The 18588-nt window shown below is 51.1% G+C and overlaps 7 protein-coding genes across 7 annotated transcripts; 1 reads left to right on the top strand and 6 right to left on the bottom strand.

Moving 5' to 3' along the window:
• Positions 1–1580: 1580 nt before the first annotated feature.
• On the bottom strand, positions 1581–3764 carry SPBR_02451 (uncharacterized protein; the record flags this gene model as incomplete). Its single annotated transcript, XM_040760754.1, has 6 exons — positions 1581–1863; positions 1925–2177; positions 2234–2896; positions 2978–3313; positions 3397–3421; positions 3498–3764. The coding sequence occupies 6 exons, from the start codon at positions 3762–3764 to the stop codon at positions 1581–1583; spliced, it is 1827 nt and encodes a 608-aa protein (XP_040621284.1).
• A 1421-nt stretch (positions 3765–5185) lies between these two features.
• On the bottom strand, positions 5186–6472 carry SPBR_02866 (taurine catabolism dioxygenase TauD; the record flags this gene model as incomplete). Its single annotated transcript, XM_040761169.1, has 2 exons — positions 5186–5378; positions 5427–6472. The coding sequence occupies 2 exons, from the start codon at positions 6470–6472 to the stop codon at positions 5186–5188; spliced, it is 1239 nt and encodes a 412-aa protein (XP_040621283.1).
• Positions 6473–7356: 884 nt separating this feature from the next.
• SPBR_02611 (amino acid transporter, AAT family) lies at positions 7357–9135 on the bottom strand (the record flags this gene model as incomplete). The annotated part of the gene is made up of 1 exon (XM_040760914.1): positions 7357–9135. One exon carries the CDS (start codon positions 9133–9135, stop codon positions 7357–7359), a length of 1779 nt encoding a protein of 592 aa, XP_040621282.1.
• Positions 9136–10186: 1051 nt separating this feature from the next.
• On the bottom strand, positions 10187–12043 carry SPBR_02575 (arylsulfatase; the record flags this gene model as incomplete). The annotated part of the gene is made up of 1 exon (XM_040760878.1): positions 10187–12043. The coding sequence occupies one exon, from the start codon at positions 12041–12043 to the stop codon at positions 10187–10189; it is 1857 nt and encodes a 618-aa protein (XP_040621281.1).
• An 819-nt stretch (positions 12044–12862) lies between these two features.
• On the top strand, positions 12863–14666 carry SPBR_02597 (MFS quinate transporter; the record flags this gene model as incomplete). The annotated part of the gene is made up of 4 exons (XM_040760900.1): positions 12863–12954; positions 13054–13058; positions 13199–14285; positions 14366–14666. 4 exons carry the CDS (start codon positions 12863–12865, stop codon positions 14664–14666), a joined length of 1485 nt encoding a protein of 494 aa, XP_040621280.1.
• A 124-nt stretch (positions 14667–14790) lies between these two features.
• Positions 14791–15768, bottom strand: SPBR_03061 (uncharacterized protein; the record flags this gene model as incomplete). Its single annotated transcript, XM_040761364.1, has 2 exons — positions 14791–15131; positions 15267–15768. The coding sequence occupies 2 exons, from the start codon at positions 15766–15768 to the stop codon at positions 14791–14793; spliced, it is 843 nt and encodes a 280-aa protein (XP_040621279.1).
• Positions 15769–15997: 229 nt separating this feature from the next.
• On the bottom strand, positions 15998–17323 carry SPBR_02844 (uncharacterized protein; the record flags this gene model as incomplete). The annotated part of the gene is made up of 2 exons (XM_040761147.1): positions 15998–16656; positions 17308–17323. The coding sequence occupies 2 exons, from the start codon at positions 17321–17323 to the stop codon at positions 15998–16000; spliced, it is 675 nt and encodes a 224-aa protein (XP_040621278.1).
• Between the last annotated feature and the right edge of the window lie 1265 nt (positions 17324–18588).

Genomic DNA, 18588 nt, shown 5'->3' with positions numbered 1-18588 from the left:
CTAACTAACCCTAACTAACTAACCCTAACCCTAACTAACCCTAACTAACCCTAACTAACCCTAACTAACCCTAACCCTAACTAACCCTAACTAACCCTAACCCTAACCCTAACCCTAACTAACCCTAACTAACCCTAACTAACCCTAACTAACTAACTAACTAACCCTAACTAACCCTAACTATCTAACTAACCCTAACTAACTGAATACTCGTCGTTACTTATTTATTAATAATTATTAATATACTTTACGAAAACGACGACGTTAAACGGTATTTAATTAAAAACGAGAATATTTATTTAAATATTAACGTTTAACGATAAATAATTTAAACGTATTTAATACTTTTAAACCTTATATTACGTCGGTAATTAACGGACCGGACTATTATATAATATAAAAGATTATAAAATAACTCGTATATAAATTAACGGACTATCGTATTTAATTAAAAGACTAGTTATAACTTTTAATAGTTTTTATTCGAGTAAGAGTAAAAAGATTAAAGGAAGTTACGAAACGAAATAAAACCCTAGTTTATTAAAAAAAGAAGAATAATTATTATAATCGATTCGTAACCGAAAACCACGAATTAAATAACTAAACTTACTTAATAAAATACGGTATAACTAGTCTTTAACCACACGTTAATACTACGTTAGTAAAAAGCCTTTCTTTTTAAATAAAAGGACTCCTTTCTTCCCTTTAAAAAGAAGGGGTAAGAATTAGTCTTTGTTATAATACACACTTACCTTCGCCCTCGAAACTAATACTTTTTATTAACTAATCTATTATGAAGACCTATCCTACAACCACTTATAATATTAATTAATAATATTTAACCTTAATTAAATATTTAATCGAGATTAGTAATAGTATTTAACCTTAATTAAATATTTAATTAAGGTTAGTTAGTAGTGTTTAACCTTAATTAAATATTTAATTAAAGTTAGTTAGTAATATTTAACCTTAATTAAACATTTTATTAAGGTTAGTTAATAGTATTTAACCTTAATTAAACATTTAATTAAAGTTAGTTAGTGGTGTTTAACTTAATTAAATATTTATCGAGGTTAATTTAAAACTTATAACCGTAGTCAAATATTTAATCGAGGTTAATTTATAACGTTTGGCCATAATTAAACATTTGATCGAGGTTAGTAATAACGTTTAACCTTAATTAAATATTTGGTTTAGGTTGGTTAATAACGTTTAACCTTGATTAAATATTTGATCGAGATTAATTAATAATATTTAGTCTTGGTTAAATGTTTAATCGAGGTTAAATGTTACTAAATAGGCTCGATTTAATATAGATTAGTATATAAAATAGTAAAAACCCAAACCTAGAGGCCCAGTAACATAGTTTAGTTAAACGGTACGTGACGTAACGTAATACTAGACTCCCGTAAAGGGAGTCTGCGCGTGACAGTGATACTAGACTCCCGTGAAGGGAATCTGTATGTAATAAGGTTAGTATATAAAACAATAAAATTTAAACTTAGGGGTTTAGTAGTATAAGTCTTAAAGAATACTAGTAACTAGTTATTTTATTATTAAAAACAACCTTACTAGTTATTTTACACGGAGTCCGACACGGCCCGTTCCGTAACAACGCCCACCTCCTCTTTACCGAATCCGGTTGTGACACCCTTGTTACCGTTACGCGGAACATCACTAATCCGGTGACCGGCCTTATCGTGCTCGGCGTCCCAGGTGGCTAGTTCATCAACAGGGACCTTAACCAAAATGTTCGTTTGTGCGCCGTCATCTAGAATATCGATTCGTTGGCGGATACGGTAACCACGGAAGACAGGCACCCAATATATCCACGCCCAGTAATATAAACCGCAGGCCACGACACTGTAACGTTAGTAAATTTTGAACAATGTTTAGAGCATGAAAGGAAAACAGGAATACGTACATTCCAATGCCAGTCAAAATATATGCTGAATACAGGAATGAAACATCGCCACCGTAGATGCCACCTTTTGGTGGGTACCAGGGCATGACGACGGCGTAGAGGTTGACGAGAATGTTAAAAATGACAGCCACATGCCAGGCCTTAAATTCTGGCTGTGGCAGCTTGGCACGCGCACGACGCCATCGGACAATGTAGAGCCCGGCACCCATGAGCAAGTTGAAGATGGACGACGGATACACCTTCGTGTCGACAACTGGGGTAGGTTAGCACGGTAGAATAAAATATTTTCGAGAGGCTGTGCGGTCATACCAAAGTTGAATGCATCACCGGCAGGCGGCGCCAGGATCATAATGATGGTCAAGCCATACGCGACCGAGTACGGCCCCAGGGGCGTGCCAAAGGGACGAGTTGAAGACCAGAACCGCGGGAAAGGAAGCACGCCCTGTCGACCACATTCGCGCACAACACGTGACTGGCCCAGCAGGACCGCGACCAGGTTGCCAAAAGAGCTAAGGGCAATAAGCACATTCAACCCGCGCACCGCATGGCTGTCGCCAAAGACGGCCTGGAAGAAGAGACTGGCAGCAACCTGGCTGGAAGAAACAAGCGCGGCCTTTGGCACAGCTGCAAAGTACGCAATATTGGCAAAAATATACAGGATGGTCACGATCAAGAGCGCAATGAAAGCGTTGCGGCGAAGCTGCTTGACGGGGCTTTTGATTTCGTTGACGACGTTGAAGGCGTTGGCATAGCCACCGTACGAAAAGATGATCTTGTACAGCGCATTGGTCAGGCCGTACGCTGTGGCAGTACCTTCAAACGGTTTGATGAAGTTGGCATGTGGGTCGGCCACACGAGTGTGCCCCCCGAGCACGACGAGTCCCGTGATAGCGATGAATGTCAGGGTAATAACCTTGACAGTGCCGATGGCGTTAGACAAATAGTAGGACGTTTTCGTGTGGAATGCAACAACTAAGTATGAGAAAAGGGTAGTTAGAATAAAGAAGAGTATTACAACGGCAACGGTGGTGAGAAAGCATATAAATCACTTACGTAAAAAAGCAACCGAGTAACCGGCCAATGCGACGCCCTTGAGCTGCCAGTTGGTCGGTGTGTGGCCATTGGCCCTGAACAGGTACTGTGCAAGCACAATGGAGTTGCTGCTGCTGAAGGAAAGCACGACCGTCTGGAAGGCAAAGGCAACGGGGAACAGGAAGCGGGGCCGAAGGTAGGCCTGCTCGAGGTAGACCGTCTCTGCACCCGAGCGGTTGGGGAAATACGCGGCAAATTCAAGATACACGGCCAGCGATGTCAACGACATGAGAAAGCCAATAACCCAGAAGATCATGCTCAAGCCGACGGAGCCTGTGCCACCAAGGATAGAAGAAGCTAATGCGGCGTGTTAGTACGACATACGACGTTCTATATCGACGCTTGTCATGAACTGCCGGAGCAACGCGAACAAAACTCACGTGTTGAGAACACGCCCGTGCCAATCTGAACGCTTTTTGTCAGTCATCAATTCAAAGGAGCGGGCGAGATGATGTAGATGTTGTCGGATCTTTGAACGCACCATCATGCTGACATTGAGGAAAATGATGGTCACGGGGCCGACGGAGTAGCCTAGCGGCGAATGCCGCTCAACCGGCGCTCCGGTAGCCTCCTGGTAGGAAGGCAGTGAATTGTTGCCGCCTTTTTCATGGATATAAGTAAGACCACCGTCGGTGATTTCATCTGGACCGCTGCTATCCCCCGAGTCAAAGTTGTTGTCATTGTTTCTGGCGGCACCATTGTCTCCACCACGAAAGCGGCTCACGGTGCTGCGGAAATAGGATGCCATGGTAATAACTGGATGCTACCGAGAAAGATAGGCAAGACAAGTAAGACGGATGAATTGAATGATTGGCAAGTGTAGTCCGTAAATAAGCACTATAAGTAAGCCGTGTGCCAGGGAGCACGATGATGCCGAGAGTGATCGTCACGACCTTGTACGATAACGAGCTTATATATTGGTTAACGGACCACGGATCAGTCCGACTGTGGTATCCCCTCCAAAGCGCTCCCTGATATCGTCCATTTGCGTGCACAGGCCTGGACGATTGCGTCGATGACGGCAGCCTTTGCAGCTATGGCATGCCGAATCCTATTTTCCATTTGTGGCAGCGGAGCTGTCAAATCTCCAAGTTCTGTATGTCATTCATGTTCCGAGACATTTTCGGCGTTGTGGTACGTGGGGGAAATGCCAACTTGCCACGTCTTAGAAATCCGTGTATTTCCCGAAACGGAAATGCTGTCCCATGCAAAGGCTGCACGGAATTTACGGCTTTGATAGCATCATGTCCGTTGGTTGGTTAAGAAGGCACCGATGGAGTTTGGGGGCCGGGGATGATGATGATCAGGGGAAGACATGCTGGCTGCGCTATGAGAGTTGGAGAAGTTCGCTGTGCGTACCAGAGTGGTGGTATAAAAGTCGAACATTCGAATACGAACTACTGCTGCAGATATTTGCAGAAAATAAGATTTTAAAAGAATCATACTTGTCGCATTGGTTGTCGAAAATGTTAAGATATGGTCCATAAGTGGACGTTAGGGTCCGTGTCCAGGTCACTGATAACGGAGAAGACAACAGACTTGGGAGCACAATCGGCAGTCTTTTTGGTTCTATTTCCTTGCGGTGTAAATGATGCATCGGCGGCTACTAGACGTTAGGCACACCCCAAGGTTTCTGCTTTATTACAAACAAGGGCGATCCTTTCAGCGCCTCGCTGGCGGCGGGCAAACACGACAGTTTTGGTGACATCCCGCGCACGCGCAACAGCCGTCTCGAAAGGCGTGCTTCTCGGCCAATTAGCTTTGCGGTCGACGTATCGCCATATGTACGAAATTTGTGCAAAGATAGGTGAAACAATCAATTTGCCCACGCTACCCAGTCCTGGGTTCCGATTACGATGAAGAAATACCAGGATGGGATTCTAAGGCATTCAATACAACAATTGGACAAAAAGAAGAGAACGAAGGAACAAACGGTCCACAAGGCACGTGTATACAAAGGTGAAACAGCTACAGAATATCATTTGTAAGCAGTGGCAGCTTTACAATAGACATATTCATCTTTATCATTAGATACGGTTATTGGTTTGGTTAGGCAACCCCGGTTGCTCGGACCCGAGGTAACCGAAAAAAAATAACAAAAAAATACAACCTGCCTCGCTTGCCGCTATCACAGTAACTGTATATCGACTGCAATGTCACATCGCCAGGTCACGTGGTTGCCGTCTCCGTGGCCGCATCTTTTTGTGTTCCCTTGCTGGCACTCCTCACCGTCGGGACGAGAGGGAATACCGAGTTCTCTGGTGTGACACCGTCGTAAAGTTTGTCCCAGCGGTCTTGGAGGGCCGCCGCTGTCGGCCACGCATTTTCAGGGTCTCGGAGCCAGAGGCGGAGTAAATGTCGTCTGAGAGAGTCAGTCGAGTCTTTTAAAACGTGGTCAGAGCGTACTTACTGTTTTTCGGGTGAGTCGGTAAAAGCACCTCTGGCGTGGAAAATGCTCAAGTTGTTGGCGAACTGGATGTCGCCCCGGCGAAAGTGCAGCGCCACTGCGTTGCGCTCTGCTGTGTAGTGCACGGCGTCAAGGGCCTCGGCCTGTGCCTCTGTAATAGCCGGGATATCCGACGACCGTGGTAGACCCCAGTAGCCTGTGAACGCGCGCCGTGCATATTGGATAACGAGTCGATCGCTGTCATCTGGCACCCTGTGCAGCAAAGGCCGGAGGACATACTTCGCCTCTGTCTTGCCAAAGCTATCAAATGCCCACGGTTCCGCAAGGGTCTTGATCAGGTCCGGCCGTGTCTTCGCGAGCTCGTTGTACACGCGGTAGCTACTTGACAAGTAGCTCTCGCCGCCATGATCGGACTCCTGCAGTGCAAAAAGGGCGATCACGTCACCGGCGTCTGTGTGGAACACCTGCTTCTCGGTCGTATAAGCCGGGGCCCCGATGCTGGCAGCGTCCACCGTCGCGGTCAGGTCCTTAATGTGGGCGAGCACCACATCGGCGGGTTTCCCATCAAACTGCGAGTCCTGCCGACCGCGCACTGGAGCGACATGCGCTGAAATTCCGGCGAATAGAATCACATTCTCCTCAAGGGAGTGCTCTTCTACCGGGATGCCGCGGATAACCTTGAAGCCACGACCGTGGTGCACCTCCCGAGAGACATCACGAAGCGTGGCGTGCAAGTCAGAGAGTGGAAACGTCTCTTGGCTGACAAATCCCAGGGGCTTGTTGAGGTCTTTGAAATGTTTCAGAGCACGATGTAGCTCAGCAATGTCGTCTGCGCTGAGGACATAGTTCCAATCGTATTTTGACGCGGTCAGGCTCTCCAGGTCCCAAGCCAGCTCAGAATGCAGCTGCTTTGGGAATCCCTCGGGCAACACAGGACTCAGTTGTTCAGTCTCCGCGCGGCGCTTGGACCGTGCTTCGAACTTGTCGAAATCGGGGGAGTAGCCAATGTCTGGCTGGCCAGGTGGCCCACGCTCAACAACAGCAGTCATTTTGTGACACCTTCAAAGTGTTGCTGCAGTAATGTCCGTTTTGTTTGATAAAATGGCTCTATCTTTCGCTTGTCGTTCTGTGTTGTAGAACTGTATTTGTAACGCTCGCATTCTTTGCATCTCACATTCCCTAGAGGGACGATGTTTTATTTCCTCCTCTTTTACTTTTCACGTGAAAACAATTGCTGTTTTGCAAAAGACCCGTCGTAATATCCAACCACGCGTTGATAGCGTCATGCGGGGCATTTCCGTCTCACCTCCGCGGGCTTGGCACGTCATCGACACTGCGAACATCGCCATGGTTTGCATCGTTGCGCCTCAACGGCCTTGCTGGATTCGACAAATATTGGCACAAAGGGCAAGTGCTAGCCGAGAAGAGCTCGTGGGGGGCAGGTGGCTGAGGAAAATAGACAACCGTCGGGTTATTGTGCCACAATGTCAATAAATCGCGAATCTTCGACATGATGCGTCCCAGATCCCAAGTGTGCTGGTTAAAGACAGCTGCTGGGGGGAATATGTGGCTTGTCCCTCGCTGATACATTGCTTCTTCGAAACCGGTCAGACATGATCCCTGTAGCGTGCGTGATAGTTGCCGTTGCCCACGGACGAGATGAAATGAAACCTTGCTCGGCCGAGTTTCTTGAGAGTATTGTGTCGTATGCGGCGCTGTCATGCGAATATCTGCATTAGATCCTCGTTCATTCTGCCCAGGTCTCTGTAGGATCTCATTATTAATCAAAATCTAATCGTAGCTTGTCGCGGATTGCGCTAGAGGTATCATTAAAAACCAAATAGAAAAAATAGTCTCTCTCCGGCTATTTCAAAGCCATCTAGGCCCTCAATTCGCAAAGAACATTTCAGTTCACGGTGGCTTGTTACCACCCTCAATCCCAAATCCAGCTGATCCAGACAATCCATTTGCCGTACTTAGTGTCAGGCTCCTCTTCGTACTGGGCCACCTGCTCAAGTGCATCAGCGAGAGGAACGGTCTCTAAATTGACAATCTTGGTGCGCTTGTAGAGCTTCCAAAAGAGATAGGCGATAAGGACAAGCGGGATGACAAGATAAGCCGAGACAAAACTGGCGGGGTCCCAATTGCCCTTGGTGAAGACCTTAAATCCGCCCGTGAGCAAGATCAGGACACACATGGCCAGGCCGACCCACGAGCTGGCAACGGTCCACGAGTTGTACCATGGCAAGCGGTTGGCCGGGATTCCCTGGACGCTGAAGGCTTTCCGCAGGCGCAGGTGGTTGATGAAAATGGTGATCCAGCTGACGAGGACACCGGCTGCGGTGAGATCGACCAGCCACCAGAAGACGTTGAGCGCGCTCTCGGAGAGGGTCATGAAGCTGAGGAACATGAAGAGTGTGAAGAGGCCGACAGCCATGTAAGGTGTACCCCAGCTCGTGGTGCGGAGGAAAATGCGCGGCGCTTGCTTCTTGAGGGCCAGTCCGTAGAGGACGCGAGTGCCCGAGAGCAGGGCCTGGTTAGAGGAGGACCACGCGGAGGTGATGACTACGGCGTTGACGACTGACGGGATGGCGGGTAGACCAGCCGCGGACGCGGCAATGACAAAGGGGCTCTGGGCAGCGGTGCCAGACTGGTCGTCCAGGCGCGGGTCGTTGCTAGCCACGAGCATGCCGACAATCAGCACGGCCAACACGTAGAAGACGGCAATACGCGCAAAGACACGCTTGCAGGCACGCGGGATGGCCCGTTGTGGGCTGCGCGTTTCGGCAGCGGCCATGGCGAGCGACTCGACACCGGCAAACGAGAAGACAGCGCCCGTCATGACACTCCAGTAGGCCAAGAAATTGCCCCAAGCACCGGACGCAATAAACTCGACAAATGGGCCAGGATCCTTCCAGTAATAAAAGCCAATGCGCGGCGTGCCCGGCACACCACCCAGATCGACGACCAACCCAAGGATGATGAGGAAGACAACCAACACGACTTTCAAAAAGGCGAAGAAAAACTCGACTTCGCCAAAAACGCGGATGCGCGCAAAGCCGACGATGTTGGTCAAGATAATAAACACGACAATCCACACGGCCGGCGTGATGTCTGTCCAGAACTGGAAGAGCACGCAGATGGCTGTGATCTCCGTTGGTATGGACAACGCGTTTCCATATACTAATAGATATCCGACGGCAAAGCCCCATGCCGGGTCTATCAGCACTTCGGCGTGCCGCACAAAAGCACCCGTCACCGGGTACAGCGCCGCCGTCTCGCCCAGCGCAAACTGCACTGCACATACGACCAGGCCGACAGTGCCGTAGCCCAGTAGCGCGCCCAGGGGACCTGCTGTCTGAACAGCGCCGCCCAAGCCCAGGAACAGGCCAGTACCTATTGCACCGGCAATGCCTAACATCGACAGGTGTCGCTGATGCAGACCGCGCTTCAAATCACGGTTCTCGGCCGTTGTTAGCAGGCCATCGTCGGCTGGGTTGTCATCGTTGTCAAGGACCCCGTCAGTTGGTCCGTAGCCATCATATGCGCCGCTTTCGACCAGTGCGGGATCTTTGCCGTGTGTTCGGTACGGCGCCGGGCGTTCGGACGCCATGAGAAGAGGTGTTGTCGAAGAAGATGCGTCGATGTCGTTGAGGTCGTCGTTGGGATTGGAGGGAGATGAAGTGGACGATGCGAAATTCTGTCCGCCCATGTTGGAGGCCAGGTGGCCGTCCGCTAACGAAAGCGACCTACACACTTAAAAAAAAATTGTGTGCAAAGTCTCCAAAATATTGACTAAAATACGGGCAGAAAATACAAGAGAATACGGGGCGATGTGGACTTTGTACAAAACGGTTACTTTGCACTAGCATATTCTTTCGGTGGGGAGACCAACACGAGAGGCACTGAGGGCGGCGTGACTGGCGTTTTGCGGCATCGGTGCTGGAGTGGAGACCTGGAAAACGTCATTTTGGTGCTGAAGCACGCTGTGAAAATTAGTGGGGTTCTGGCGGTCTTATCCGATAGGTATCATCTCGTAGTGGCGATAATTTTGGACGGACCCTCCCAAAGAGGCAGGAGCAACACTGGCTTCCAAGAGAAGATGAGAAAATGACCACCAACACGCAAAGATCCGTAAAAAACGGAACTTCTTCCTGAAAACGCATACCTTTGGAGCGACCACGACATAATTCACGGGGCAAGAGAGGAGAAGGATATATCCATACGTCTTAGGTCGTGTCCGATGAAAGGGCAAATTGTGTGGTACGGTAAGGAAAATTGTAGGGACAGATAATCCATAAATGCCAACTTCGATCGCAACGAGGCAGACACAGTCATAATGATTAAGCGATATTCCGTGTATCTTTCCGGTGCGTATCATCGCCCCACGCGGGTGTACTCTGTATTCTACGGATACAATGCAGGGTTGCTTACATACTCAATTGCGCCTCCAATGCGTTACTGAGCTGTTCGTAAGTAGCGTCATGCGACATTGGTGACATCGAAATATGTTTTCTGTCTTGGAAATGACCTCCAAGGTTGTGGTATTACATAATATATTTTTATTTGCGGATATTCTTTTATTCTTATTTCTTTTTATTACGAATAATTATACTACGATTCTTTTAAGTCTATTTCTTTAAAACTATACATAAATTCGAAACCGAATACAAAGTTAAAAATGAAGTCAACCATATGAAAATCAGCAGGTTTCGAACCGAAACATCAAACGGAACCAAGGCAACTCCCGTAACTTTAATATGTTAAGCTATCCAACGGTCTTGCTTGGTAACGATACGACGCTCGAAACGAGGAATCTGCTTGGTGAACGCTGCTGGGTCGTCACGGGCACCGTCTTTCCAGTACTCGTACTCAATCCACTCATTCTCTGGCATCTGTTCCTCCATGGCAGCCATCCACTTGCCGAGTTCCGGGCTGAGAGGAACCACGCCCGTCTCCAGCACATACTGGTCCCACAACTTGATGAGCTCCTTAAGACGCGCGGGCTCCTCATCGGCGAGATCGTGGATTTCACCTGGGTCCTTCGCTAGGTTGTACAGCTGCCACGTCTCTGTGCCTTTTGGCTTGGGAATGAAGACAATCTTCCAGTCGCCCTTACGAACAGCCGCGCGGCCACACGTTTCCCAGCCGTGAATAAATTCCTTGTCGTGGATGCGCTCAGCCGTGTTAGCCAAGTAGGGCACCATGGACTTGCCGCGCATGCTGACAATCTCGCGGCCCTGGTATTGCGGAGCCGGATGCTGGACGCCGGCCATATCGAGGATCGTGGGCACAATGTCCATCACGGTAGCGAACTGATGTGTAATGCTGCCGGGATCGGCTGCCCTGACAGTCGAGTTCCACGACGCACCAACAGGCGGCTTCATCAGGAACGGCACACGCACACCGCCTTCTGTAGTGTAAGCCTTGTAGAGGCGACTGGGTGCGGTGGCAGCCTGGGCCCAGCGTGGACCGTACCAGATAAAGGAGTCGCCGTTTCCAAGGTTGTCAATGTTATTGTTGTAGTACTTCTTCAGATGGCCGACCATGCTGCTCTGCACAATGGGGTAGGCCTCGTACGCAGCGCCCTCAGCGCCGTTATCCGAAAGAAAGCACACAAATGTGTTGTCGAGCTCTCCCGTCTCCTCCAAGTAGTCGACCACCTTTCCAACGTTGATGTCGATGCACTCAACCATGGCCGCAAAGACCTCCATCGCCCGACACGAGTTGGCGCGCTCCTCTTCCGTGAGGGCGGCCCACTCCTTGACTTCGTCTGCCACGACCGGGTGCGGCTCCACGTCCACCGGGATCATGCCCAGCTTCTTGAGGTTTTCAAGACGCTTCAGCCGCAGAGCGTCGGGGCCATCGTTGTACACGCCGCGATACTTCTGGACCAGCTCCGGCGGCGCCTGTAGTGGCCAGTGTGGTGCTGTAAATGGCAAATAGCCGAAGAAGGGCTTCTGCTTTTCCTCCTTGCTCGCCTGGCGGTCCTTGAGGTACTGCAGCATCTTATCGCCGTAGCCGTTGGACGAGTACCAGTTATCGGGCAGCTTGCGCACATACTCGCCATCTTCGCTATGTAGCGCAATAAAGCTCATGGTCATGAACTCGGGCGTTGTGTCCTTATCACGCAGCTGTGGTTCGTAAGCATAGTGGTTGCTGCACGCCGGAAGATGCGCAAAACTGCGCGTAAAGCCGCGTGCCTTGGGGCTGTGCTCGGGCGTCAGGCCTAAGTGCCACTTTCCCGACATAAGTGTCTCGTAGCCGGCGTCACGCAGAATCTCGGGCACAGCGGCCACGCGCTCGTTGAGGTAGCCCTCGTAGCCGGGCATACCGCGCTGCACCGCCGTAGACATGGTGCCGTTGGGATCATTTTGGCCCGAGATGTTTGTCCACTCAATCAGGTTGCCCAGACCAGCAATATGATGGTCGGTGCCCGTCATGATCATGGCCCGCGAGGGGGAGCACGCGGCAGCTGCATGGAAGTCCGTGAAGCGGATGCCGTTGCGTGCCAGCTTGTCGAGGTTTGGGGTGTTGATTTCGCCGCCGAATGAGCCAATGTCAGAAAAGCCCAGGTCATCTGCCACGATGACGAGGAAGTTGGGTCGCTTCGAGGCCATATCGACGTGCCAGTGAAGACAGGATGAGTGTGTGTGGTGAGTCGCAAAACTCGAAGTGTAAGTAGCTAAGAGGGCGCTTGTTGGTAGTTGGCCGTGCTTGATGGTGCTAGACTGGGAAGAAAAGAGTTAAACAAGTGCTTTAATCAAAATCAAACGAACGAATACAAGTGCCGTCATCTTGGTGATTTTGTCCAAATCGAACGGCCTTTCTTATACGGATAGGTTACGCTATTATGCAACGATCTCGGTCACGTTCGGCCGTATGAGAGCTGTGTGCGTCGCAGGGGCGCCCACGCGTGATGCCTGGAGGGGTTAGAGCGGGTTCCGCGAAAGACACTCGGTATCACTATGTGTTACAAGATTCCCGAGTTCCGTCTTTACACCGGCAGTCGGAATGCGGCGACCGGACGCTGCTGACCCTCATTGGCATGCTGTCTTTAGCGCGTCCCGAAGCGTAGACTTTAAAGTGGATCTGTCCACGGAGAGTAAGCTTCCCCGCAATTTATTACCAGGGGACAATGGAGAACATCGAAGAAGATGGCACTGATCAGATCATGCCTATAGGCGCATGTGTTTTTCTGATTCGAGGACTCTCGATGCTGTGAGCTCAGGGGGGTAAGCACGTCTTGAAGAGAGCTGTTATCAATGAAGCGGTGCTTCGGTTCTCGACGGTATATAAACTACGCCCTAGGTCTCCTTCCATTGTTGTTTCTCATCTCTCTGTGGTCTCTCTCTCTCCACCATATTGACATTCGTCACCAACTTTTTCCCATTGTATTTCTTTTTGCGATATAATATTACACCTTGAGCTTCCTGGAAATGAAGGGCGAGACACTGGGCAGAATCCGAGCATATTGGCTAGGCAGCGTGGTGTGTCTCGGTGGTTTCCTCTTCGGCTACGACAGCGGCATGTAAGTGACTTCTTTTCCAGTGGTGTCTTCACAGGCCTATCTTCAACGGTATATAAATATCCAGGCCAATTTGCAGAGGACATCGCTAACTTTGGATAGCGTCGGTGAGTGCATGATATACGCCAGACTGACGTTATTCTGCCAGACCCATTTAGCGACCAAGTCATCAGATCCATTCCCACTCCTGTCATTGAGACTCGTCTCATAGCACATGTTCTTCTTCCTTCTAACGCCTGTCTCCTAGGTGGCGTCCTTACTTTTAAGTCATTCGAAAATGACTTCCACTACACGTCCACCGACGCCACACGCACCAATTCGCTCGCCGTCGGCCTGCAGCAGCTTGGTGCCTTTGTGGCGTGTTTCTTGGCATGGCCGCTGACGTCCCGCCTCGGCCGCCGGAAAACATTGATGTTGGCGTCGTTTGTGTTCTGCGTCGGTGCTCTTATTCAGACCATCAACACACATTCTCTGTCAGCATTTTACGTGGCCCGTGTCATTGCCGGCCTCGGTCTCGGTGCAGCCACCGTGGTTGTGCCTACTTACAGCAGCGAGATGTCGCCTAAGGACATCCGCGGTCGCATCGGCTCTTTCTTCCAGTGGTTCTATACATGGGGCATATTTTTGTCCTATTTTGTAGACTACGGCGTGTCGTTGCACATGGGTGGAACCGACTCAAGGCAGTGGCAGATTCCCGTAGGCCTGCAGCTGGTCCCGGCTGGACTGCTAGGCCTCGGTATGCTCACCCTGAAAGAGTCGACACGTTGGTTGACGAAGAAGGGTCGTCACGAGGAGGCCTGGGAGAGCCTCACGTGGATCCGGGGCCAAGATTCCGAGGAGGTGCAAATGGAGATGGAGGAGATCCGCCGGGGCGTTGAGAACGAAGTGCGGGCCACCGAGGGCTTCCAGCTCCGGGAGCTGCTTCAAGGAGATAACTTAAAACGCGTCTTTACTGCCTTCGCCATCTTTACTGCACAGCAGTCGACGGGTGCTACGGCGTTTGCATACTTCGGCCCGCAGTACTTTAAGCTGCTCGTGGGCAGCGGATCCAAGGATCTTCTGCTGACGGCCATCTTTGGTGCCATCAAAGTCGTCGCATGTGGTATATTTGTTGTATTCGTGTCGGAGCGTGTCGGTCGCCGGAGCATGCTGGTTGGTGGCGCGGCACTCATGGCGGCGTGCCAGATCACCACGGCCATCGTGGTCAAGACCATCCCACCCCCGGCCGAAGGCCGTGTCACGTCGTCCGGAATCGCCACTGTGGCGCTAATTTATATTTTTGTCATCATCTACAACTTCTCCTGGGGTCCTCTTCCATGGCCCTATGTGTCCGAGTGAGTGACTCAGTTGACTTTACGACTCGAGGCCCCTTTGTGCCACAGGCATTTCTACATACATTTACTGACTGGCATAGGATCTTCCCCGCTCGTATTCGTGAGCCGGGTATTGCAGTCGGTGTGGGCTCGCAGTGGCTGTTCAACTTTGTGTTCTCGCTAACGACGCCGTACATGATGAAGGGACTGGGCGGTTGGGGCACGTTCCTGCTTTGGGGCATCTTTGATGCTGTCATTGCTGTCGTGTCTTTCTTTTTCCTTCGCGAGACAAAGGGTCTGTCCCTGGAGAAGATCGCCCACCAGAAGTTCCGCAAGAGCGCCGATGCACACCAGGTGGACGAAATTGAAGATGCCATTGGAAAGGAGACGACTGTCCTTTGAAGAGGGTACTTTCGCATATTGTTGACGAGGAGAAACCAGATACAGTTTACATGCAGTTTGTAAACATGACTTTGTGATGCCAGCCTTCTAGATATATGCTCTGAAGCTATATTATATGCAATACCTAGAACATTTGCTGCTCATCCATGCCCACTCTGCTACCTTGAGGAACAGGATTGCCGTAGGTACCCAGCATATCCGACCACAGTCCAAAGTCAAACCCAGGACCGTCACCCATCAGATCGCCAAACAGCGGCGGGAGGTCAAACGTCGTGACAGCCACATCGCCAACGTCGTTGTTAACATCCGTGCCCGCATCTGTCCAGTATTCTGTCACGTGCCCGGTATTGCAGTTGTCCTGCCGTTGATGTTGATTTTGAGCAACATTGATGTGTGTTGGCGGCCAAGCTGCAGGAATCATCCCAGCCACATCGGCGGTGCCGGCGTTGTCTTTGCCCCATTCGGCTGTAGATGCATTAGACGCTGTTGGACGTGCAGCGCCTTCCCTTACAGCCTCACGGCTGTCATCCACAAAATCAGAGCGTAGGAGAAGACTGTGGATAGCGAGAAACTGGTGAGATCCGGCTTCTTTTGTCACACCAGGTGGGATGCGGATGCCACGATGGGCGCTAAAGACAAACTCGTTGTCGTTGTTCATTGGTGACGACCGTAGTAAGCGGCGGTAGCGGGCCACGAGTCGTGTGAGATCGTCGCGCATGGGCTGGACCGCGACAGAAAAGGCAAATCGGCGTGACAAGGTAGCGAGCACATCCTGGGCCTTGGAGATGGCGATGCGCACTGCCGAGGTGTCGGCCGTAGACCGTGTGCCCTGTGTTCTGTCGTACGTGCTGCCAAAGAGCACAAATCGAGTGGCCTGGTAGCCGCAGACTGCGGCATCCCAGTCGAGCGGCTGGGATGGGTCGGCATGCTGGTCGTAGTCGGTGAGGACACATAGCACTTGGCGCGCATTCTGAATAGCCCGACTGCCCAACAGTGTGATATCAGCCGGGCGGATCTCGTCAATACAGCTCTGCGCAGCCGTGTCCGGGTGTCCTCGGAGGAAGCTGCGATATAAGTCGCATTGACACTGGTAGTAGGACATGTGCAACATAGCGTACTGGGGCGACCATGGGAAACTACTTGGTTCAGCTGGTGGATATCTGTCTTGAGGCGCCATTTGGAGGTGGATGCGTTGGAGGCTGCTCTGAATCTCGTCAAGGGTGGTGTAGAGGTTGCCAAGGGTCATTCCTTTTCCGTAGATCTGTCGGTTAAATCTGGCTAATATTAGCCATGTGAGACTCATGGGGCCAGTTGCAGGTCAAAAAATGGGCCTACTTCATGATGTTCCGCCGTAACAGCGCTACCTTGACAAAAAGTCCCCGTTGTCCAATGGACGTCGGCTCGACTCCCAATCCCGGGATTAGAAAAGCCACATTCATATGTGGACTGGCCTCGTTGGCAAAGTTGATATCTTCCCTAGGCAGCCGCAGGTAGATGATATCCGGGTGACACAGTTCAAACTCCCGTAGGCCCGAGCAGAAGACTTCCTCCAGAAAGTACAAAGACCAGAATGTTCGGCGGCGGACCTCCTGGGCCACGGGGCTCAGCTCGTGATGCTCGTAATTCAGACGCAGAGCAGCAGCGAGCCTGGCCGCGAGACCGGCCAACATAAATGCCCGACTAAAACCCCCAGAGTCGGCACGGTAGCGGATGACCAAGAGAAGCGCCTGCAGGTGGAAGATGGACGGATGGCTGAGGCCCTGAAATACGAGGGTTTCGCTGGCCTGGGCCCATTTATCGCGCTCGTCGGCACATCGCCCCATGAACAACGCCGTAATGGCACAAAGTGCGGCCTTGAGGGCCGGGTTGATGGAGCGTTCTAGACATCGCTGCACGACAGTGGACTGATGCAAGAACCCGTACGCAGGCAGGGCGTGGAGATAGCGGAAGTACTGGTCTACCAGCTCGACCTCGATCTTGTCATCAATGTCTACAGAGAAGTCGGTCAGAGAGGGAACAGACACCACAGGACGATCAGGTGATGTGATTGTGGGGCCAGGCATGTCAGGCATGTGGTCAGCGGTGTTCGTGATAATGTTGGTGAGAGAGGGACGGAGGTTGGAGTCAGCAGCGAGATCATCGGACGCGCCATGGGCCGGACGTGGTGCAATTGGTGCCGACCGTCGCTGCTGTCGCTGCAAGGTGCTCATTGGGCCGGGACACATTTTGGCTTGCCTGGATTTCCACGTTGCCGCTGTCGTCTCGCGTACCAAGTTGTTGCGTTGTGTGCTGCGGGGGTTACCCTGCACCGTGGTGTAAGTACAGGGTTGATTTCGTCGCACGCACTCAGCACACTCTGGTGTGTCAGCCGAACATCTGATTTTGCGATTACGACACCGAACGCACGCCAGCGAGCTACGGTACTTGGGCGGCAGCTCAACAGCCGCACTGGCTGCTCGGCTGGCTGCTCCGTCTGAGCGACTCGAGAGAGAGCAGACCAGCCGAAGACGGTCGCATGTCCCACAAGATGGCAGGGCCCCATCACAGCGGACCTACTGCGGATACGGTTTTGGTTAGCAGTTCACCCCGAAAACATCGAGGCAGAAAGCAATGGGAGGAAGGGCAGGAAGGGCAGTCATACCTTTCTGACGCGACATTGCACGCAGACGGTCTTCATAGTAGTCTCTCGTGCGGGTCCGGTAGCTGACGTAACTCAATATATGAACCGCAGCCCAACGTTCCCTGGCGACGGGGGGATTTGGGGATGAAATGGACGACAGCCGACCGTATATATTTGAAGGGGGCGATAACGGATAACGCGGGGAAATAAAACAATCCAACGTGCGCGATGGCCGATTTCCGTCAAAGCACATCAAATCCCGGAGGCGTTCATCCTCTTCAAGAAAACACGGCGACGTGGGGTACAAGTATGTATCCGGAAACTTTTATTTGTTTCTGTTCCTATCGGTGGGTGGTGACAGGCGAAGTCGTTTGTGTGGCAGGCCCGGCGGCGGGGAACCAACCCAAGTGGGCCAATGGCAGCAGACAAAATCCGAAAGCCGGTTTGGGAAGTGGAGAAAGCCTGACCACCCCGCTAGCGCATGTACTGTGGGAGCACGGGAACTGTCACTTGCGGCCCTACACTTACATCCGGACAGCTGCATTACGTCCCTAAATGGCGCCCTGCAGTACAGGTCTTACGCCAACACCAGCGGTAGATCTAACGACCGAATGTCATACTGCATAATGTGTCACGAGTTACGTAGGGCGATCATCTACGTGTTCAATGCTCAGCCGCATCTGGCAGAGCTTGGAACCATCATCGTGCACCACAAAGCACCCATCTACAACAATTTCCCAACAACATCCTCAATCATTTACCAAGGACACAAGTGGAACGGAGGTGAACGGCTCCGTGTACTTGACGAGGCGGACTTGGTCGTACTGATAGATACGATTGTGCCGTAGATTGGAGCCCAGTCCCGCCCAATATAGAGCACCGCGATCTAACGTCACGATTGTGACTCGTTGAATGACACAACCACTTTGTGATCTTTGCCATACGCCAAGCGCCGAACATAGACGAAACCATTCCTCTAACCCATACTGCCGACGTATTAGAGTCACATGATCTATTTATAACGGGAAAGGCGCGGGGGCGTATTGACGGACACGGCAGACACTTAACTACCCACTCTACGCAATATAAGGTTCATCTACGGCAAACTGGTAACTATCAAGACCGGAACGTCCTCTAACTATACTGTACATCATGGCACGACAACGGGAGACGACGGTGGACACGAGTATCGCCGTACATCATAAATCCACGGCAAATCTTAACAATGTCGCGGGCCATTCTGGCCACAGCAAGCCGTTTTCTCTCATTGACAGACACGGATGTGCTCTTGGATGGTACGGT

The sequence above is a fragment of the Sporothrix brasiliensis genome, assembly GCF_000820605.1.
Source record: "Sporothrix brasiliensis 5110 chromosome Unknown Cont17, whole genome shotgun sequence".
Lineage (NCBI taxonomy): Eukaryota > Fungi > Ascomycota > Sordariomycetes > Ophiostomatales > Ophiostomataceae > Sporothrix > Sporothrix brasiliensis.
Note: the sequence above shows the minus strand (reverse complement) of the source record. Positions and strands in the feature narration are given on the sequence as shown.